General features: G+C 42.3%; 1 protein-coding gene across 2 annotated transcripts in view; it reads left to right on the top strand.

Moving 5' to 3' along the window:
• Positions 1–23720, top strand: part of clcn6 (chloride channel 6) — a 64593-nt gene that overhangs the window by 25327 nt on the left and 15546 nt on the right. For both annotated transcript variants that reach the window (XM_072244983.1, XM_072244984.1), the window contains exons 13-18: positions 811–931; positions 5200–5326; positions 6192–6345; positions 6632–6791; positions 7566–7672; positions 8500–8686. In XM_072244983.1, coding sequence (XP_072101084.1) covers positions 811–931; positions 5200–5326; positions 6192–6345; positions 6632–6791; positions 7566–7672; positions 8500–8686 — 856 coding nt within the window. The remainder of the gene's footprint in view (positions 1–810; positions 932–5199; positions 5327–6191; positions 6346–6631; positions 6792–7565; positions 7673–8499; positions 8687–23720) is intronic.

Raw genomic sequence — 23720 nt, 5'->3', positions numbered from 1 at the left:
AATGGTTCTCTCAAGTGATGCTATGTCTTAGTTTGGAGAAAATTAGAAGTCGAACCTTTGAACCTTTATTTGATTTTGAGAAAAGATGGGGCTCATTTGCCCGTTCTTATCATTTGAGTTAATTGATATAATTTTTCCACGATCTAATTGTAAATTTTTTTAATATATTTTCTTTTCTTGCTGGCGGTTTGATGTTTATTTTTAGAAGCTTTTTGTATGATGCATGGCTCCGGGGTTGTACACCTAATGGGTTCTCTTTTTTTTCTCACTTTTCTGCTCAGTAGGTTTTTTTATTGTTAACACAAAATTTTGTTTTCAATCTTTAAGATAATGGTTTTTTTTGAGGCATTGTAAGTGTTGTTACTTCGATGTACCCATGTTATTTTTCTTATACATACAATAAAAAGATTTGAAAAGAAAGAAAGATTACAGATAGATTGTGAATACTGCCAGTCTGTTCTCCAAAAGAGACATTCAAGCCTCATCAAACCTTGACTTCAGTTTCCATGTTGTTTTCCAGAATGTATCTTTAGTCCAGGATTGGTTATCTGGCTGATTTCTGCTTGTTACCCTGTCCATCACTCCCCAGAGTTTTATTAGCATTCATTAGAAACAACCTGCATGAGGAATAACACTGCAGAGGCCTTCGTAGTATAATCTAGGCAATTCCTGAGTATTGTTTCACCAGGTCCCAGTGGTGAAAAAGCTGCAATATTCCTGTAGAAGCCAAGCTAATTCTGCTCATTTATGATCTGTTATAAGCTGAAACATCTTGTGAAGAATCTTTTATTATTCTCTCTTCACCTTCAGGGTCCTGGAGAGTCTGTTAGTTGCTATGGTTACAACGATGGTAATCTTTATAGCCTCTGTGACTTTAGGGGAGTGTCGGGAGATTCCTTCACAAACTCATAGCAACAATGCAACACTCCAGGTGAGCCTAACATTCATGATTTTACTCTCACCACACAGTCTTGTATTCTAGAGGAAATGGATTTTCTTAACAACATTTGGGGAGAGGAAATATTTTGGGTTCATTGATATTGTTTTGAATTTCTCTGATTTATTGGACACCTTTGGCTTTGTGTCCCTCCTGCTAACATTTGCTGAAAGTTTTCAATGAGATACATCATCAAACAGCAAGGATTAAGCAAAGTAAGAAAAGGTGTTTATTTATTGTGCATATGATCAACAATTTTAGTGTTCAGATACCATCACACTCCAAGAACGTGTTGTATTCTTATCATTGTCTCTTAAAGCTAAATAGTCTTAACTAACTGCTGAACTTGTGCTTTTCGGTGCGGTTAGGCATACGTGTTGAGTACTTCTGTGCTTCAGACAGAAGGAAATAACTGAACATGGTGGTGGGTACCCAAATTGCTCTGCCTTACCTTGAAACAGCATTTTTCTGAAGCACACATGTAATGGAGAAAAGCAGCATCATGGTATGTGGTGGCTTCAGGGTGATTTCCAGAATGAGATTTGAGTAATTCCCAAAGCTGGGATCAGTGCCAGCAGGCACCCAATGCTTTGTGCATGAGTGAGAAGTTGTCCCAAGCATGGTTCAACTGTAAGCTTTCAAATTTGACAGTTCACTTTTTCAAAACTAAATTATTTTAGCACCCAAAATAAATATATTCAGAGCAGTTGCTGTCTTGAACTCTTTGATTATTCTTCTTAAGTATTTGACATGGGTGTAAATGCTCAGCTTGTTCTGGGTATTTTGAGGTTTTTGACTCATTCCTTGTGACATGAAACCCCCAGGTACTATAAAAACAGAAAATACTGACAATATGCTGTGGAATGAGAAACAGAGTAGGTACGTTGGCTCAATGAACTTTCATCAGAAAGGTGAAAACTTAGAAATAGGTTTTCAGTTGCAGAGAGAGTTGGGGGAGGCAGGGAAACAAAAAGGGGAAGGAAACTGTGAAGGGGACGGAAGGTGATTTCTTGTTAATTGAGCTTACTTTGACTGGTATTGGAACTCAGCCTATAGATAGGTCAGAACAGGATGGTGAATTAAAACTAATGGAACCTTAAAGGTTTTCATCACCCTTGTAATCATCCAACCTCTGTTTGGTTTCCCAGTGTAGGCAGAGACCATATCACGTGGATAGAATGCAGAATACCAATGTGCGATTACCAGTATTTTCTGCTGTTCTTCTCTCAGATTTGTAGCAATTCCAGTGTTTTGCTTGTGAATTTTGAAATTTTGATGTAAGTGGGTAGTTTAGAATCAAACAACAGGAATTCTGCAGATGCTGGAAATTCAAGCAACACACATCAAAGTTGCTGGTGAACGCAGCAGGCCAGACAGCATCTGTAGGAAGAGGTGCAGTCGACGTTTCAGGCTGAGACCCTTCGTCAGGACTAACTGAAGGAAGAGTGAGTAAGGGATTTGAAAGTTGGAGGGGGAGAGGGAGATCCAAAATGATAGGAGAAGACAGGAGGGGGAGGGATGGAGCCAAGAGCTGGACAGGTGATTGGCAAAAGGGGATACGAGAGGATCATGGGACAGGAGGTCCGGGAAGAAAGACGGGGGGGGGGGGACCCAGAGGATGGGCAAGAGGTATATTCAGAGGGACAGAGGGAGAAAAAGGAGAGTGAGAGAAAGAATGTGTGTATAAAGATAAGTAACAGATGGGTTACGAGGGGGAGGTGGGGCCTAGCGGAAGTTAGAGAAGTCGATGTTCATGCCATCAGGTTGGAGGCTACCCAGACGGAATATAAGGTGTTGTTCCTCCAACCTGAGTGTGGCTTCACCTTTACAGTAGAGGAGGCCGTGGATAGACATGTCAGAATGGGAATGGGATGTGGAATTAAAATGTGTGGCCACTGGGAGATCCTGCTTTCTCTGGCGGACAGAGCGTAGATGTTCAGCAAAGCGGTCTCCCAGTCTGCGTCGGGTCTCGCCAATATATAAAAGGCCACATCGGGAGCACCGGACGCAGTATATCACCCCAGTCGACTCACAGGTGAAGTGTTGCCTCACCTGGAAGGACTGTTTGGGACCCTGAATGGTGGTAAGGGAGGAAGTGTAAGGGCATGTGTAGCACTTGTTCCGCTTACACGGATAAGTGCCAGGAGGGAGATCAGTGGGGAGGGATGGGGGGGACGAATGGACAAGGGAGTTGTGTAGGGAGCGATCCCTGCGGAATGCAGAGGGAGGGGCGGAGGGAAAGATGTGCTTGTGGTGGGATCCCGTTGGAGGTGGCGGAAGTTACGGGGAATAATATGTTGGACCCGGAGGCTGGTAGGGTGGTAGGTGAGGACCAGGGGAACCCTATTCCTAGTGGGGTGGCGGGAGGATGGAGTGAGAGCAGATGTCTGTGAAATGGGGGAGATGCGTTTAAGAGCAGAGTTGATAGTGGAGGAAGGGAAGCCCCTTTCTTTAAAAAATGAAGACATCTCCCTCGTCCTAGAATGAAAAGCCTCATCCTGAGAGCAGATGCGGCGGAGATGGAGGAATTGCGAGAAGGGGATGGCGTTTTTGCAAGAGACAGGGTGAGAAGAGGAATAGTCCAGATAGCTGTGAGAGTCAGTAGGCTTATAGTAGACATCAGTGGATAAGCTGTCTCCAGAGACAGAGACAGAAAGATCTAGAAAGGGGAGGGAAGTGTCGGAAATGGACCAGGTAAACTTGAGGACAGGGTGAAAGTTGGAGGCAAAGTTAATACAACGAGTTCTGCATGCGTGCAGGAAGCAGCGCCAATGCAGTCGTCGATGTAGCGAAGGAAAAGTGGGGGACAGATACCAGAATAGGCACGGAACATAGATTGTTCCACAAACCCAACAAAAAGGCAGGCATAGCTAGGACCCATACGGGTGCCCATAGCTACACCTTTAGTTTGGAGGAAGTGGGAGGAGCCAAAGGAGAAATTATTAAGAGTAAGGACTAATTCTGCTAGACAGAGCAGAGTGGTGGTAGAGGGGAACTGATTAGGTCTGGAATCCAAAAAGAAGCGTAGAGCTTTGAGACCTTCTTGATGGGGGATGGAAGTACATAAGGACTGGACATCCATGGTGAAAATAAAGCGGTGAGGGCCAGGGAACTTAAAATCATCGAAAAGTTTAAGAGTGTGAGAAGTGTCACGAACATAGGTCGGAAGGGATTGAACAAGGGGTGATAAAACAGTGTCGAGGTATGCAGAAATGAGTTCGGTGGGGCAGGAGCAAGCTGAGACAATAGGTCGGCCAGGACAGGCAGGTTTGTGGATCTTGGGTAGGAGGTAGAAACGGGAAGTGCGAGGTGTGGGAACTATAAGGTTGGTAGCAGTGGATGGGAGATCCCCTGAGTGGATAAAGTCGGTGATGGTGTGGGAGACAATGGCCTGGTGCTCCTTAGTGGGGTCACGATTGAGGGGTAAATAAGAGGAGGTATCCGTGAGTTGTCGCTGTGCCTCGGCAAGGTAGAGGTCAGTATGCCAAACTACAACAGCATCCCCCTTGTCGGCGGGTTTAATAATAAGGTTAGGATTAGTGCGGAGGGAGTGGAGAGCAGAGCGTTCGGAAGGAGTGAGGTTGGAATGGGGACAAGGTGCGGTGAAGTCGAGACAGTTGATGTCCCGTCGGCAATTAGTGATAAAGAGATCCAGAGCAGGCAGAAGACCAGAGCGGGGTGTCCATGAAGAAGAGGAGGGTTGAAGACGGGAGAAGGGGTCATCGGTGGGGGTGGAAGAGTCCTTGCTGAAGAAGTAGGCTTGGAGACGGAGATGGCGGAAGAAAAGTTCCGCATCATGGCGAACACGGAACTCGCTGAGGTGTGGGCGAAGGGGGACAAAGGTGAGGCCCTTACTGAGAACAGGGCGTTCTGCCTCCGACAGTTGAAGGTCGGAGGGGATGGTAAAGACCCGGCACGGATGAGAGCTGGGATCAGAGGGGGGAGGGGAGAGGCTGGGGGTGTCAGTGGAGAGGAGAGGGTTGGGGTGAGAGGAAGATGGAGCCTCCGAGGGCCCAGGAGTTGACGGTGGGATCTGAGGAAGACGGGGCTGCGGAGTGGTGGTGGGGGAAGGGGAGAAGGGAGTCACAACAGCAGCACATAAAGACCCGGCCTGGAGTTCAAGGCTGGAATCTTGAGAGCTGGGATCAGAGTTTAGAATCAATCTGCTGTTTCATGTAAATAGTACCTATTACTGACACCTTGTGAATTATTTCTGTAATTGTGCAGTCTGTTATTAAATACTTCAATGGAATTTCCTTCAGGTATCTGAGGAGGGGGTGAATTCCAGCATCAAGACATTTTTTTGTCGCAATCATACCTATAATGATATGGCTACATTGTTTTTCAACCCACAAGAGACTGCCATTCTCCAGCTATTCCACCAAGATGGTGAGTCACAGCAGATTTGGTCTGATAGAATTTGCATTCATTTTGCCTTCATGTGCTGAATGCCTGCTCAACTTGACCCTAGACCTCAGTGTGCCTGTGTGCTGCTGCCACTGATCTCTTGGTCCGAAGATAATCGAACCTTCTTCAATCCATTTGCTTACCAAGTACCGTCCCTCCCTCCCTCCCTCCCACTGCTGTTCCATGTCCCAACTCCATGAAAATGTCCCTGACCTTGCAAAAGAGGTTGGTGGGGGGGTGGGGTGGTGCCAGGGAGTGTGATTCAACTGAAAATCTAATTCTGGATTTTGTTGCGTACAAGTTACAATGTAGGTAAATTGAAATGAGATGTGAATGATTTGACTGAATAATTGAATTCAGAAGCTGAATTGTCATCTTCATCTCAGGTTCTTGATATTTATTGCTTATTTATTTGTTATTCCTTTTTGTATTTGCTTAGTTTGTTGTCTTCTGCTCTCTGGTTGAATGCCCAAGTTGGGTGGTCTTTCATTGATTCTGTTATGGTTATTATTCTGTAGAGTTATTGAGTTTGCCCACAAGAAACTGAACCTCAGGGTTGAATATGGTGATGTGTATATATATTTTTTGATACAAATTTAGTTTGAACTTTGGTTCTGTACTCTCACAGGAACTCACTCCACTTCTCAGCTGCAATTTTATTAGTCACAAATCAAGAGAAAAGATATCACAGATGAGTTGATTGGTGTAATTGCCCAACTGATCTGGGTGTATTTGCAGGCAGTATGAAAGACTGGTCTAGTTGATGTACCATGCACTGTGCCCAATGTTAGATTAGCTGAAGAATTTTGCTTTTATGTATGCTGTTCTACTGTTCTTGTTTCTGCAGGGACCTTCAGTCCAGTCACGCTCAGCACTTTCTTCATTCTTTACTTCATTTTGGCCTGTTGGACATACGGGTTGTCTGTCCCCAGTGGTCTCTTTGTGCCCTCCCTGCTGTGTGGTGCTGCCTACGGTCGACTTGTAGCAAACATTCTGAAAACGTGAGTGTTGCGAGGACAAGTTAAATACAGTTAATTTCCAAATCTGTGCTGACTACTGCTCATACAAGATGAATGTAAGTGTTGGTGTGCAATGAGTTATGGCAAACGTTTGGTTATAATATTGCAAAGAAACATGTATCACATCTATTCTATATTTTACATCCTGAGGAATAGGAAAAGGATAAAAAATGGTACTTGGGGGAACACTGCTTATAAAGGGAGAAGAATGGTGTTGTGATGTATTAGATGTGACTACTTTTAAGAGTTTCTTTTTAATTTTCACCAGGTACATTGGGATGTCTCACATCTATTCTGGAACTTTTGCTCTCGTAGGAGCCGCTGCATTCCTGGGGGGTGTGGTCCGCATGACCATCAGTCTCACTGTCATTCTCATCGAATCAACCAATGAGATCACATATGGATTGCCCATCATGGTCACCCTGATGGTATGTCTATTCATGGGAGAAGGTTGGAGATTGAGCTTCTCTACTTGCTGGTGGCATTCAATGGCAGGCTACTAATCTTGCAGTTGCCTCATGAGGAAAGTTTGAACAATACTCAGTTGGATTCTGTTGGAATTTAGAGGAGTTAAGTAATGACGACTGAAATATTTAACAGGGGTTTTGACTGGGTGGATATAACAAGGATCTTTCTGTTTGTAGGAAGTATAAAATCTGAAGTCACTGTTTACAAAGAAGTGGTTGTATTCTAGACAGATGGTCCCGTCCCCCCCCACACTCCCCCAGAAACTCTCTTCCTTAAAGGCCATTGAAAGTAGAGTCCTTGAATACTTTTGAGGCAAGAGGTAGATGGATTTTTAAGTGTGTAGGAATGAAAGGCTACCAGCAGGAATGTGGGGATGAGGTTACCTTCAGTCTTGGATCTTACTGAATGGCAGAGCAGGCTTGAGGGACTGAATGCCCTATGTTTGGTTTGTACGTTTGCATATAAATGTTGAGGGTAAAGTTCAGACTTGAATAGTGATATTGTGTGTTAGAATTAGCTCTATGCATTCCAATTGTACTGTGCTCGCTAGTGGTTAGAGTCTCCAGACCTACTACTTCTGTGAACAGTCTTATGGGTTGTGGAGTCACGAGACTGTAATGGTGAAAAACAGTTACACTTGATCTGCATGGTATGGTACCAAGTACTTCTAACTTTTGACATCAGGTGAGTTTTATCGAAGATTGACATCTTTGTTCCTCTCCTTGTTTCTCCAGGTGGCAAAGTGGACAGGTGATTTCTTCAATAAAGGAATTTACGACCTGCATGTAGCACTTCGTGGTGTCCCATTGCTTGAATGGGAGACTGAGGCTGAAATGGATAAGTAGGTGTTTATCATTTAAGATTCCTGCAGTGTTCTGTCTGTTCCTGATAAATAGTTAATCAGTATAATCAATTGGTTAGTTAGCAATTGCTTGGGTTTGATTTGAAATCATAATCAGTCTACTTGAGAGAGATGCATGTAACACCAATATCTAGCAAAGCCCAGACCTACTGGTTCTGAAAATCAGTCATTCGTCTTCACTGAATCTCTCTGATCTACTTGTTACAATCCTTTGGTTCAATGTGCTGATAGAGACTTTGAGGGTATTTAGAAGCAAAGCCGGTGGAAGTTTTTGAGTCTTTTCTAGTCGTTGCAAATGCTTGGTCTTTTGCAGGATTCCCTCCTCCCTGAGCCTAACATTGAATCAGAATCGCGTTTACTACTACTGACATACTGTATGTCACTAAATTTGTTTCATGGCAGCAATACAGTGCAAGCATTAAAAATTGGCTGTAAGTTGCAATAAGAAATGAATATAAAATAAAAATTGCAAAAAGAATGCAAGATAGTGTCCATAGAGGTTCAAAAATCTGAAGGTGAGAAGAAGCTGTTCCTAAAACATTGAGTGTGGACCCTCAGGCTCCTGTACCTATTCCCTGAAGAGGGTATGTCCTGGATGGTGGGGGTCCCGAATGATGGAGCTGGCCAAGTACGTATCCCTCTGCAGTTTTATTTCCAAAATAGCAATTTTGCTATTTCACAATGGGCATTTTGTAACTGGTCAGACTGTGTAGTGGCTCTAGACTGCATATATATATTGAGGCATTATAAAATACATTTAACAATTTAAAAGACTAGAATTTGATTACCTTTATGTTCATTTTCAGGTTAACAGCCAGTGATATCATGGAACCAAATCTAACCTACGTCTACCCTCATACCCGAATCCAATCATTGGTCAGTATTCTCCGCACCACAGCACATCATGCATACCCTGTCGTCACGGAAAACAGAGGAAATGAGAAGGAGTTCATGAAGGGAAACATCCTCATCAGCAACAACATTAAGTTTAAGGTAAATCTGCATTAGTATGATAACAGCATGGCAAATCCAAGCATGGTACAGGTGATATCACTTGTATCTCAGATGATGTGGAGAATGGTCCCTTGCAGCAAGTTAGTGCGTAGCTGAGCCTTTGGAGTAGTGTCACTGGACAGCGACATGTTCTATAGGATATTGGAAGCAAACGGATATTGGAAAGCCAAGTGGTGGGATTATATTTCATTTGCTCCAGTGGTGGGCACAATGGGTCAAGTCACTGCTTTTGATGTTATTAACTAATAAAGAAACTAATCAAACATCTTGGGGGGGGGGGAGGGTCCCAAAGCCCTTGATAGTCATTAATTTGAAGAAAGGCCACAGTTATAACATTTAAAAAAAAAAGGCAGCAGCCTATTTGGGCATAGTAAGGCCTGAAATAGAAGCAAGATTAATTATCAGGTCATTAACACAAGAGATTCTGCAGGTGCTTGGAAACCCAGAGCAATGCACATAAAATGTTTGAGGAACTCGGCAGGTCAAGTAGCAGCTGTGGAAATGACGTTTTGGGCCAAGACCTTTCTTCACGACTGGAAAAGAAGGGGGAGGACACCAAAATAAAAAGGTGGGGGAGGAGAGGGGAAGGAGGTCCAGCTAGAAGATGATAGGTGGCGCCAGAGGTGTGGGAAAAGTAAAGGGGTGGGGAAGAAGGAATCTGATAGGAGAGGAGAGAGGACAATGAGAGAAAAGGAAAAAGGAGGGGCACCAGTGGGAGATGATAGGCAGGTGTGGAGAAGAGGCAAGAGGCCAGAATGGGGATTGGAAGGGGAGGGGAATAAAAAAATTTACCAGAGGAGAAATAGATGTTCATGCTGCCAGGTTGCAGGCTACCCAGATGAACTAAGAGTTGTGGCAAAAAAGGCTATGGACCAACATGTTGGAATGGTAATGGGTAAGGTGGTTGGCCACTGGAAAATTCCACTTTTGTCGGATGGAGCAGAGGTGCTCGACAAAACTATTCCCTAATTTATATATAGAGGAGAAGGAGGTTGCATCAGATGCAATGGATGACCCCAACAGATTTGCTGGTGAAGTGTTGCCTCACTTGGAAGGACTGTTTCTGGGCCCTGTAAGGGAGGAGCTGAATGGGCAGGAGTAGCATTTTGGTCACTTGCCGGTATATGCCAGGAGGGAGTTAAGTTGGGAGGTTCAAATGGACAAGGGAATCACAGCTCATTGCAGAGAGTGGGGAGAGGCAAAGATGTATTTTGTGGTAGGATCATGTTGAAGATGATGGAAGTTTTGGAGAATGATGTATTGAATGTGGAGGCTCATGGGTGGGAACAAAAAGGAACTCTATCCCTGTTAAAGCTGCAGAAAAATAAAGTGAGTACCTTGTGTCTGGGACATGGAAAAGATGCAGGTGAGGGCAGCAGCTGTAATGTCCTCCTTTTTTCCAAACTGGGTGGCCTGAAAATGGAGCTGGAAGCCATGAGGAACTAGATGGTGGCAAAGAGAAGTTCCCAGGAAGGATACACGGTTATGGTAGTGAGATTGGGTGAGTACATGGTCGAAAAGTTTTTTCCAAACTGTGAGGCTGGAAAGTTTTTATCAAGTGATATGCTTTGATGCAAATGAATCATAATACTTATTCCAGAAAACGTAAGCTACGTTACTTTAGTGTGAAATGATCATTTGCAGAGCATAGTCCAGCAACTGACCCTTCTCTGCACTGTATTCTGAATGTATGATGATGTACTGATGTCAGTGTAGGAGCCATGTATCAATTTTCTGTGTGTTGGAGCCATGTATCAATTTTCTGTCTGTACTGTATTTTCTAGCGAGTTTATTACGGTAATCTGTCATGTGGGTTGGGATGTGGTAGAAGCAAATGAGTATAGTTACAGCGGAGAGGGGTTGAGCCATGGAGAATGATATTTTTTGTTGACCGCTAATTGAGATGTTAACGGAATGCTATTCGATCTCTAACTTAGCTAATTGGGACATTAATTGGAATGTTATTAGACCACTTAAATACATACAGAACGCTAGTTCTGCTATCACTAAGTAGAACACTTAGTTAATGCTGATTTGAAAGCTAAGATCATCATATCTCTAATATAATTTAGTTAGATTTTTATTGCTATAGGATCTTTTATTGCTATAGGTTTCGTAATAAAAGATCAAAAGTACTTTTTTTGGCTTTGTAAATTCATTTGTAAATTGTAAGTTCATTTGTAAAGCAGTGTTGATCTCCTGACCTAGTCTCTCAGTGGTTTTGGTTTGTTTTAAAGTAACCACTATAGTCCGAATAAAGCCTGTGATGTCTATACATATCTTTCACTAATTTGTATAGATGTAGTTTCAGAAAAACAAAAGGTAAATTTGGGTATGGAATTTGGGAAGCAGGGGAAAGAGGTTAGAAAAAGAAGTAAAGCAGTTTGATGTTTAATAGTGTACAGCAATGTAAAGAGTTCACAAAATATGAGATAAAAGAGAAAATACTGGGACTACTCAACAAGTTGGGCAGCATACTTCTACAGGGAAACAAGGTGGGCATTTTAGCTTCCAGTTATGGCGCGGTGCTGAGCAGACATGTGTCAGAGCTCCTCCGAAAAGTTCTGAAATTACGCAACTAAACAACCTCGAATTACCTGAACAGCTCCAGTTTGTCTGATTGGAAACAGAGTGATAGCCTAAATGCCACCGAAACCAACAAAGCAGATGCAAAAGTCTTCGAAATTAGACCCCATCTGTAACCATGCGGTGCAAGCTAACCACAGTGCTAGTGAAGAAGAGGCAACAGATGCTAGCACGGCAGCAGGCCCAAACCAAATCCAAAACACTATTCAAACAATGAAAGAGGACTTTGTGTCAAAATTTGATGGGCTACTAAATGCTATACAAGGAGTACAAGCTGATCTGAAAGCTGTCACAGTGTGCATTACAGAAGCTGAAGATAGAATTAGCACTAATCAAGATGATATCGCCTCTGCGTAATCAGAATACAACCATGAAAGCAGCTGTGGAGGTGTTAGTGTTTAAAATGGACGACTTGGAAAATCGTAGCCGCCGTTCTAACCTTCGCCTGGTGGGTCTTCCGGAGAGGGCGGAAGGGGTTGTTATGGTCTATTTTTTGGAAAAATGGATCCCCAAGGTGCTTGGTGCTGAAAACTTTCTTTGTGCCCCTGCTGATTGAGAGAGCGCACAAAATTGGCAGGGCTAACGAAGTTGAAGCACAGTCGGCTAAGCGACCCAGGGTAGTGATAATGAAGTTCCTAAACTACGTGGAAAAGACCCAGGTTATGAAGGCTGCCAGGCTGAAAGAACCTGTACTTTTCGACAATCAGAGAATCATGTTTTTCCCCGACGTCTCTGCCGAACTCCTCAGCCGAAAGAAAATTTTTGATCCAGTGAAGAAAGAGTTAGCCTCTCTCTCCATCCCGGACCTACGGACCCCGCTAAACTGCTGGTGACCTACAAAAGAAAATGCCACACCTTTGACAGTGCACCGGCAGCGGAGAAATTTGTGCAGGAGCTGAAGGGCTACAACTTGGAGGCTGCGGGCAAGTGAGACAGTACAGCAGTTTTTTTTGACTTTTGGTTGAATAGGTATGTTCATAGTGCCTAAGGGACATAAATGAACGCTAACAAACGTTAGCGATGTGTTACCCACTGCATTGTTTATGCTAATGAATTTGCATCGGTTCTCGTTATCTTCAGTGGCACTGTAACTACGATCAGGTTAAATTTGATAAAGACTCTGGGTATAATTTGGTTGTAATATTCTCTACTACTGATAACATTGGGACTCTTCTGGCTGTCAGCCATGCTGTTCCTCACCATGACGACGGCGCGGGAGGACCAGTTAAGCTCCATAATTAGTCCCTCTTTCGGGGCTGTCAGGAGCTGTTCATCATGGGGTGAATGGGTGTACTTCAGTTTGAGAAGTACACTTAGTTACGTTTACAATGTTCTAGTGGCTATTTACTGGCTTCCATAACATTCGAAGAGTGCTTAATATACTTTATGAAAAATCTGGAAGCTTTGATAGTGCTATTCTGTCATTGGATGCCGAGAAAGCCTTCGACAGAGTGGAATGGCAATATCTATTTAAAGTTTTAAAAAGATTTGGTATAGGGGGAGCATTTCTAAGGTGGATACAGCTTCCTTATTCTAACCCACAGGCTGAAATTTTAACTAATGGGCTCTTTTTGGCACCTTTTAAACTCCCAACGGGGAGCAAGACAGGACTGTCCCCTATCTCCCCTCCTGTTTATCCTGGTCATTGAGCCACTTGCTATGGCAATTCGAAAACAGGCTAACATAGCAGGAATAACTATAGGAGATATAGAACATCGCATAGCCCTGCATGTGGATGATGTAATTTTGTTTTGCTCCAACTTGAAACAAACATTACCTGCCTTAAGTGACCTAATAAGTACTTTTGGTACTTCTGCAGGCTATAAAATAAACAACAAAAAAACTGCAATATTATTCATGGTCAAAGATGAGAGACTCAATCCCCCACTTCAAACTCCGTTTATGGTGTCAGAATAGGGTTTTACTTATTTTGGATGTTAAAATTCCTTCTACTATTGATAAAATTATCCCAACTTATTATAACCCTCTCATAGACTCTGTTATTCAACTTAGAAACAGATGGACGAAATTTCCCCTATCTTTGATTAGACGTATAAACATTCTAAAAATGCCAATTTTACTGAAGTTCCTGTACCTTTTCCAATCTATCCCACTTTCTCCTTCATCATCTTTTATTTATTGAAGAAAATTTTTTCTAATTTTAACTGGAATGATAGATGTCCAAGACTCAGGCTTTCCCTGTTATATCTGCTGTATAATAGAGGTGGATACAGCTACCAAATCTTATATGGTATTTCTGGGCGGCCCAAGTTAGAGCAGGAATGTTTTACTTTGTTAAGGATCTCTCCCCTACTTGGGTCTCAATGGAATCCCAGTCGATCAATATCCCTCTACAAATTTATGTGTATTCAGCAGATAAGAAAAAACTGGTCAAACAAACTAAAAACCCTTTCTTAAAAAATACAATAATGGGTTGGTATGATGCTCTTGCGTATTTGGGAGAGAGATCAGTTATCCCAGTTTACTCCTATCTTTGGTAATGATAGCTTCTGGCCCAGCAGAGCAGACCCTGGTTTTAAAGCTTGGTCGACCCGAGGCATAGCTAAGGTATCTGATCTTTATAATGATACCTTTATATGTTTATCTCATTTGAAGAACTCAAGGCCACATATGGAATTCCAACAAAACACTTTTTTAAATGCCTTCAGTTGCGAAGTTTTATTATGTCCAGGCAAGGTTACAGTTTGAAGCTCCCTCCTTTATCTACCCTAGAAGACATCACTGAAATTATCTGAAGCTAGGGGACATGTGTCTGTATTATACAATTTGTTTGCAAGTAAATGCAAAGAGTCATCAAACAACATACTACAAACATGGAGAACTGATCTTCAGGAGAATCTGTCAGAAAAAGAGTGGTCAGAAGCTTGTTCCTTAGTTCAAACCCAATCAGTGAACACTCATTCTAAATTACTACAATACAAATGGATAACCAGACAGTACATTACTCCAGCAGGTTGCATCATTTTAACCCCAACATTCCAGACACATGCATTAAATGTAACCCCCAAAAGAGGTCTCTGTTCCATTGTATCTGGGAGTGCCCCCAGATAAACTGCTTCTGGAAGAAGGTGCTGGATTTGATTAGTCAGATTTTTGGAAAAAAGGTGCCCCTTGATCCTAAATTGTGTATTCTGAATATTTATCCAAAGGACTTTGTAACCTCCAAAAATGTAAGGTCTCTGCTTAATATTTGACGCTGCTTTAGCCTGTTCATGAAAGAAACCAATGAGCTCTCACAATGGCTGAAAGGAATGACTTCTTACCTTGCTCTAGAAAAGATGAGCTACATCACAAAATACAAACTTGGCAAATTTGGGACATTTTCTACAAGTTTCTGGAGAACAATATTGAGGATGATGAAAGTAACGAATTGAGTTGCCTGCTTTTTTTAATGGTGGGGTGTTTGCTTTTTTGTGTGTTTTTTCCTTTTGATTTCTTATGTATTGTATTTCTTTTCTTTTTCCTTTAACTTTGTTGTACTTTCAAACCTATGGATGATCTAATGTGTTTTCTTTTCACTCTGTAAAAGCAATAAAGAGATGTTTTAAAAAGTGTGGGCATTTTGGGTCAGTTACTTTGTGCTCCTCAGATCTGTTGAGTATTTCCAGCACTATTATTTTTCCAGCATCGCTTATTCTAGAGCTGTGCCGTCTGGTCCTAGACTCTGCCACTACTGGAAACATCCTCTCCATGTTCACTCTATCTAGGCCTTTTAATATTTAAAAGGTTTCAGTAACATCACCCCCATTCTTCTAAACTCCAGCGAGCCTAGGCCCAGAGCCATCAGCTATAAAGAAACGCAATAGAATCAATGAAAAACTGCAGACGATGATGAACAAACAACCTGTGTGCAAAAACTCCGAAGCAAGAGGTTAAAGATATCAGTAAACACTCCAGGCTGTTGATATCTCAGCTCTTCAGTACTCAGTCAGATACACCGAATGGGCCAAATGTTTTCTGTAAGTACATCCTCCTGAAGGATGCTCTCAGGTCAGCCTCAGAGACTGAAATCACAGCGTTGATCACACCTCTCTTAAGAGAAGTGGTAGTTGGTGAAAATGCCCCAATGTTCTTTCGGTCAGTGCGAGCATAAAAGGCATTGAGCTCATTTGGGAGCAAAGCCTTGTCATATACATTGCTTGAAATTAACTTGCAACTTAACCTCTATGGTATCTTGCACTAGGACTTTCAAGTCCCTTTGCACCTCTGATTTCTGACTTAGATACCATTTAGAAAATAGTCTACACCTATGTTCTTTATCCCAAAGTCAGTGACCATACACCTCCCTATGCCGTATACTATCTGCCACTTCTTTGCCCATTCTAATCTGTCCAAGTCCTTCTGCAGGCTGCCTGCTTCCTTAACACTACCTGCCCCTCCACATTTCTTTGTATCATCTGCAGACTTGGTCACAAAGCCATCAATTTCATCATCCAGATCTACCTTGTCAAATACCTTCTGTAAATCTTATGTTTAAAAAATCCATTAACTCTCCTTCGTCTCTTCTGCCAGCTACTTCCTCAAAGAATTCTAACAGATTTGTCAGGCAAGATATCCCCATGCTGACTTCAGCTTCTTTTATCATGTGCCTCCAACTATCCCAAAACCTCATCCTTAATAATGGACTCTTAAGATTTTGCTAACATCTAAAGTCAGGCTAATTGGCCTATAATTTCAAACAACAGGAATTCTGCAGATGCTGGAAATTCAAGCAACACACATCAAAGTTGCTGGTGAACGTCAGGATGAAGGATCTCGGCCTGAAACGTCGACTGCACCTCTTCCTAGAGATGCCTGGCCTGCTGCGTTCACCAGCAACTTTGATGTGTGTTGCTTGGCCTATAATTTCCTGTCTTTTGCCTCCCTCTATTCTTAAAGGGTAGAGTGATATTAGTGATTTTCCAATCCTCCAGAAACATTCCAGAACCTAGTGATTTTTTGAAAGATCAGTGTCTCCTCAGCTCTTTCATCAGAACCCTGGGGTGTAAACCATTTGGGTCCAGGTGACCTGTCTACTTTCAGACCGTTCAGTTTCCCAGGCACATTCTCCTTAGAAATAGTGACTGCTCTTAATTCTGCCACCTAAAACACTCAAATTTCTGGCAAGTTGCTGGTGTCTTCCACAATACCCTGCACGTTATTTATTTATTTATTTATTATTATTATTATTAAATTTTTTTTTCTCTTTTTTTCCTCCCTCTGTCCCTCTCACTATACTCCTTGCCCATCCTCTGGGCTTCCCTCCCCCTTTCTTTCTCCCTAGGCCTCCTGTCCCATGATCCTCTCCCTTCTCCAGCCTCATATCCCTTTTGCCAATCAACTTTCCAGCTCTTAGCTCCATCCCTCCCCCTCCTGTCTTCTCCTATCATTTCAGATCTCCCCCTCCCCCTCCCAAATCTCTTACTATCTCTTCTTTCAATTAGTCCTGACGAAGGGTCTTGGCCCGAAACGTCGACTGTACCTCGTCCTATAGATGCTGCCTGGCCTGCTGTGTTCACCAGCATTTTTTGTGTGTGTTGCTTGAATTTCCAGCATCTGCAGATTTCCTTGTGTTTGCGCACAAAATACTTACTCAGTTTGTCTGCCTTTTATTTTTGTTTCCCATTACTATCTCTCCAGTGTCATTTCCAGGAATTATTTCCACACTTGCTCCTCTGCTACCCTTTACATATCTGAAAAAAATTTGGTATCCTCTTATTATTGGCCACCTTTGTATTTCATTTCTCTTATTGCCTTTTTAAGTACCTTCTGTTGCTTTTTAAAAGCTTCCTGATCCTTTAACTTCCCACTTTTTCATATATATTATATGCCCTCCCCTTTGTTTTAATGCCTCTCCCCTTCTCAGCTATGATTGTCTTTTTCTTCCTTTAGAATGCTGCTGCTTCTTTGGGATGAGCCATTCCAAAGTTATTCCCAGAAAGTTAAGCCATTGCTGCTTTACTGTCAAACAAGGGGAAATAAAATGAGTGTTAACCATAGATCCTCAAACAAGACAGTGAACCAATTTTATCTTTGAAAAGTACAAAGCCAGGAAAATTAGATTTTAGCTACCCAAACATGACTGGATGTGAACTTACTTGGAAAGCATAAAGGGTGCAGAATTCCTAAAACGTATTCTGGAAAACTTTAGTCAGATGTAGTTGAACAGGAGAGCACTGGAGAAATGGGCAAGTGAGAGCAGTAACAATGGTGGGAGGGAAGGGAGTGAAAAAGTGGTCTTGGCTATACTGCAGATAGATTTAACATACTTAAAGAAAATGGAATTGATAAACACTAAATAAAACTTCTGAATCAGTTACACAGAGATGTGATGTGACAAAAATAGCTGAATATTGCTCCTTGCAGCTAACTCCACCTCAAAGCCATGGTACTTTCATATTCACCCTTTTCCTCAACAATGTTCCCTCTAATTTGCAAAGACCAGTGTGTGCAAAAATCTTGTGCTGTGCAATTTTTTTGCCCAGTGACAGCAACGTGTGTGCACTGAATAATTTCTTCAATAAAAACAATATAAATAAGCCAGTTCAAAAATCTGCAGACAAATCATCCACGTTGTAAACGCCATCTGTATCAGAAACCAGAAAAGGAAATTTGATTGTGTACAATTGTGAAATACACTTAACATACCAATGAGGTAGAGGGTGACAACCTTTTGTGTGCAGTTTAAATTCCTTTGTGCACTAGTAGCAAAAGATGTGTGTGCACTCAGACCTTAGAGGGAACATTGTTCCCCATTGGTAGAGTAGTCAATAACTGAATAATTGGTTAAAGGATTAGTAGGAAACTATTAGTAGCTTTTCAACCAGAAGATGGTGTTTTCTGGAACTTAACGCCAGAAGATGGTGGAAACAGAAGTCATTTTAATGAATGAAAGTTTGAAGAAACTAAACTACAGTTGCTGAAACGGAGGGTTCTGACTGTAAGACTAATTCTTATTTCTCATATAGATGTAGCCTGGCCTGCGGAGTAATTCCAGCGCTTTTCAATAGGTGCACTTAATGTCAGAGAAATGTATACAATATACATCCTGAAATTCTTCTTTTTCACCAACATTCATGAAAACAGAGGAGTGCCGCAAAGAATGAATGACAGTTAAAACATTAGAACCACAAAGCCCCTCAATTCCCCCCCCTCACAGACAAGCAGCAGCAAGCAATCCCCTTCCCCACCCCCACCAGCTAAAAAGCATCAGCACCCTCCACTGAGCACTCAAGCATGCAGCAAAGCATCAATAAAGACACAGACTTGCAGTGCCCCAAAAACTACTCATTCACCCCATAATTCGACATACCACAGGCTCTCTTTCCCTTATAAGGGAAAAAAGAGGTGTCCCCATTTCATAGCGACAGGGGAGTCATAAGAAACAACTCACTGATTTACGAAATCCTGGAACCTTGAAGGTGCACTCGTCCTCCAGGCTGCGTCCTTGGGATATCAAAAAGTGGCTGGTCATGAGAATCTGAAGGCAGGTCCCATTCCTGCAAAGAACAGAAGTCAGAGTGTAACTCCAGGTCAGGGTCTTCAGAAGAAACCCCCATACCCTGAAAAGGGGGGGAAAAAAAAGAGGTATCAAAGATAGAAATAAAGCTGTTTCTGTAGATACAAGCAAAGGAGTTGCCATTTAGCGCCATCTTCTTATTTTTTAAAAATTGTGAAATTTATAAGCCTACAAATACAGGGGGGTGGGTGGAAGTAGGAATAGGTTGGTTACCTTTTGTGTCTGACAAAGACAGAATGAGCCAAATAGCAAACTTCTGTACCTGTGATTTCTACATACAGGTGTCCCCTGCTTTTCGAACGTTCGCTTTACGAAACCTCACTGTTACGAAAGACCTACATTAGTTACCTGTTTTCGCTAACAGAAGGTGTTTTCAGTGTTAAGAAGAAAGGCAGTGTGCGAAAAAAAAAGCAGTGCCCGATAAGAGGCAGCGCACGCCCCGAGCAGCCGCTCTCCCCCGGATTCAGAACAGCATTCTCACCGGCATTGCTTAAACGCGTGCCTGTGAGCAACCGTTAGTAAGGTGAATTCTAAGGTATCGGAAAAGCCTAAAAGAGCTCGTAAGAGTGTTACACTTAGCGTAAAACTAGCCATAATTAAGCGTTTTGATCGTGGTGAATGAAGTAAGAACAAAGTGAGTTTGGCTTGTGGAAGCTGACGAACATGATGTTGAGGAGGTTTTGGCATCCCATAACCAAGAACTGATAGATGAAGAGCTGATGCAATTGGAAGAGGAAAGGATAACAATCGAAACGGAATTCAGTAGCGAAAGTGAAGTCGTACAAGAACTGAACGTGAAGCAACTGCATGAGATTTTCGCTGCAATGATAAAGTACGACTTTAATTTTGAAAGGATACGTCAGTTTAGGGCATACAGTATTTGCAAGATGGTTTGAGTGCTTGCAAAGAACTGTATGATAGAAAAATGTGCGAGGCTAAGCAGTCAAGCAAGCCTTCCACATCAGCCACAGCAGTTGATGAACCTCGACCTTCGACATCGAGGTGGGCAGTCATAGGAGAAGATGAGCTGCCTGCCCTAATGGAAACAGACGACGAGATGACACCCCAGCGTCCCACCACCCCAACACCCAGGCCATGGACAGATACTGATTTGTGGAGAATGCGGTGATAGCCAGGAGGCACACAGCACGTCTTTAAGAAAAAAGCCAAAATAAACATTAATTAATTAGGTACCGCCCGGCACATAGTTGTTGGCCCAGATCAGAGACGATTGCGGCTTGCGTCGCCTCTGATCTGGACCGACAATTACGTGTCGGCGGCACCTAATTAATTAGCTTGTTTATTTCAGCTTTCTTCTTAAAGGTGTGCTGGGTGCGTCCCGACCACCGCTGTACCCCTGCATGCTTCGCGGATCAGTATCGGTCGGCGGCCTGGAGGGTGGGGGCCACTGTACCACCCAAACTCCGATGACTCAGTCTAACACACCATCATCAGTGTGCTCGGCAAGCTGTCTTCCCGATTCCCATAAGTGATACTACACTGTACATACATTCTTTCTACTTTATATAGGCTGTGTATTTTTACATGTTACTTGGTATGATTTGGCAGCTTCATAGCTTAAAGGTTACTAGAGAGAGTGTTTTTGCCAACAGCGCTTGCATGAGATTTTTGCTACGGAGAACAGTGCCGGCAATGATTGTGGAAAAGTATTTCTACTTTATATAGGCTGTGTATTTATCATATCATTCCTGCTTTTACTATATGTTACTGTAATTTTAGGTTTTATGTGTTACTTGGCATGATTTGGTAGGTTATTTTTGGGTCTGCGAACGCTCACAAAATTTTCCCATATAAATAAATCGTAATTGCTTCTTCGCTTTACGACATTCCAGCTTACGAACAGTTTCATAGGAACGCTCTACCTTCAGATGGCGGGGGAAACCTGTACCTGTAAATGCTGTGCAGTTATGATGGTAGCCACCAGAGTGCGCCTGTGATATATCGCTCCTGAGTTTTTCTCACCTTTCACTTTCCTGAAGTTCATTTCACTTGTACAAATAAATGCTTGCATGTTCTGAGACCTCTTGTCAACTAGTACTTTATTTTCTCTGATCTTTTTCTGTAATTGTCAGTTTTTTCCTCTTTTCCAACCCCTTTTCCCAGTGACTTTCAGCTCATATTGTCCTTGCCATCTATCGCAAAAGTACATCCCTTTGGTGATTTTATTGAGTAATGTGCCCAAAAAAACCCCCCACAAGAAACCATGTACCAACCCAGCTTTCTCTATCTGTTGTTTGTTTGAAGCATGCTCTTTGTTTCATCCATTTGTGTGTTCATTATGCATTATTTAGTTATTTAATATATATTTACATGCTCTACAAAGTGACCTAATCTTTTTTATAATTCAAAATCTTTCTACTGCAGTAATCTATGCAAATCCTTATCAAAAACAAATTACGGTTTCAAACAAATACTCTTTCAAGCAGACTCTTTGATCTGAATGACCTTGGTGTTGTAAGGCCTGCTGGGATCTTGAATATTTCATTGTATTTTTAAAAGCAGCCCATAGACTTGTACTGAGCCGATCATAAGACATCATGGATCCTTGATTTCCATATCAGGAGATCACAGTCTGCGTGGATGGGAAGGTGGTTGTTCCTTTCCATATCTTGTGGCACATCAGGTAGCAGTTTCAGTTGTTTCTTTAGCATTTGTCTTTCTCTGGAGGCCAAGTTGCTAGCTCGATGCTCAACCCAGCACAGATGAAAAACGTGCAAGGAGCCAGATTCGAATTCTGCACCACAGGCTGCTTGAATTGGAAGATTACATGTTTGATAAAGGAAGTTTTAATATGTCTTTCATGATCTCAATGTCACAAAATACTCAATGCTCTATTAAGTAGTTTTGAAATGCATTCCTTACATTATTGCATTATTTGTTGTGGCAGACAAGTTTGCTCTATCCAGTGCTGGTTGAGGAATAAATATTGGGGCGAGCACAAGGAAGACATTCCTCTACATTAAATAGTGGTTTTGGAATTGTTTGTCTACTTGAGAGGGCTTACCTGAAGGAGAGCATATCGGTACTACACTGGGAGAGTTGGTGTGGGTAGTGCACCAAGTTCCTGGGAATCATTTGATTTGGCAGTAAAGTGTGTTGGCGTGGAGTCATGGCTGCAGGTTTTTACCAGTTGCTTGTATAATGTAACTGGATTTAAAACTGTAGCCACTGGATAAAAGCAAATCTAAAATACCCTTATTTTTCTTTGAATGTCTATGGCATATTAGAACATCTCAGTTCTTACATCAACAAGAACAGTAGTGAGAGAAGTTCAAAGATTAATGGTTGAAAATGTAGCTTTAGGATTTTGGGTAAGGTAACCAAGAAGCTCACTGACATATCTCATGAAATATGTAGTTTTGTGGTGGCAGTACAGTGCAATCTATAAAAATATTACAAATTAAATAAGAAATATAAAAAATCAATTAAATAGTATGAAAAGAGAGCAAAATAGGTAACGTTTATGGGTTGGTTCATCTTCCATTCGGAAATGTGATGATGGAAGGGAAGGAGCTGTTCCCAAAATGTGGGTGTGCCTTCAGGCTCCTGTACCTCCTCGCTGATGGTGGTAATAAGAAGAGAACATGCCTGGGTGATTTGGTGGGGCGGGAGTGGGGGGCATGGTTCTTAATGATGCCACCTTTTTGAGGCATCACCTTGTGAAGATGTCCTCAGTGCTTTGGAGACTAGTGCCCATGATAGATCTGACTGAGTTTGCAACCTTCTGCAACTTCTTCTGATCCTCTGCAGTGGCCTCGCCATACCAGGTGGTGATGCAGCCAGTTAGAATGCCAGTCATGGTACATCTGTAGAAATTTGCTCATCTTCGATGACATATCAAATCTCAAATTCCGAATGAAATATACAGCTGACTTGCCTTCCTCGTAATTACATCAATATTTTGAGCCCAGGTTAGATCTTCAGATATGTTGACGCATTGGAACTTGAAACTGCTCACCCTTTCCACTGCTGACCCCTCGAAGAGGACTGGAGTCTGTTCCCTCAACTTCCCCTTCCTGAAGTCCACAACTAATTCCTTGGTCAACCAGCTGATCGATCTCACTCCAATACGCCTCCTTGTCACCATCTGCGATTCTGCCAACAACGGTTGTGTCATCTGCAAATTTATAGATGGTGTTCGAGCTGTGTCTAGCCACACAGTCATGTTTATAGGGAGCACAGAGCAGGGTGCTAAGCACACATCCTTGAGGTACACTGGTGTTGATTGTCAATGAGGAGGTGACGTTATTTCCATTCCACAGAGACTCTGATAAGGTCAAGGATCCGATTGCAGAGGGAGGCACAGGGGCCCAGGTTTTGAGGCTTATTGATTAGTGCTGAGGGGATGATGGTGTTCAACACTGATTTGTAATCAATGAGCAGCAGCCTGGCGTACGTTTTGCTGTTGTCCAGGTGGTCCAAGGTTGAGGGGGGAGCCAGTGAGACTGCATAAGTTGTAGGCAGCTTGCTGCGTGTCCAGGTCCTTGTTTACGCATCTCAAAGATGGGTCACTCAAAGACCTTGGAAAGGAAGGAGTTGATTATATGCAATAGAAATCAAAAACATTGCCAGGATAGAGAGGTTTTAAGAGCTGCGTGGGTTGCAGTGCCCAAGCAAAGTAGTCTGATCCTATTTAAACACTATAAATTCCCTTTGTAATTCACTTGCTGTTGTTGTTCAGCCATCACCCCTCAGTTTACAGGCTTGCATTGGCTCATGTACTGTTAAAATTATCCTTGTTTGTGCTTAAATTCTTCCATGCACATCCTTGTTTCTTTATTTTGACAGGGTCCTGTAAATTCCCACAGCATTGAGATACTGATTCTTTAATCTTGGTCTCTTAAGCCCCTCCAAATTTAAATAACACACACAAGATGTTGGAGGAAT

Source organism: Mobula birostris, chromosome 27, assembly GCF_030028105.1.
Source record: "Mobula birostris isolate sMobBir1 chromosome 27, sMobBir1.hap1, whole genome shotgun sequence".
Lineage (NCBI taxonomy): Eukaryota > Metazoa > Chordata > Chondrichthyes > Myliobatiformes > Myliobatidae > Mobula > Mobula birostris.
The sequence above is the reverse complement of the archived record's forward strand: the minus strand, read 5'-3'. Positions and strand labels throughout refer to the sequence as shown.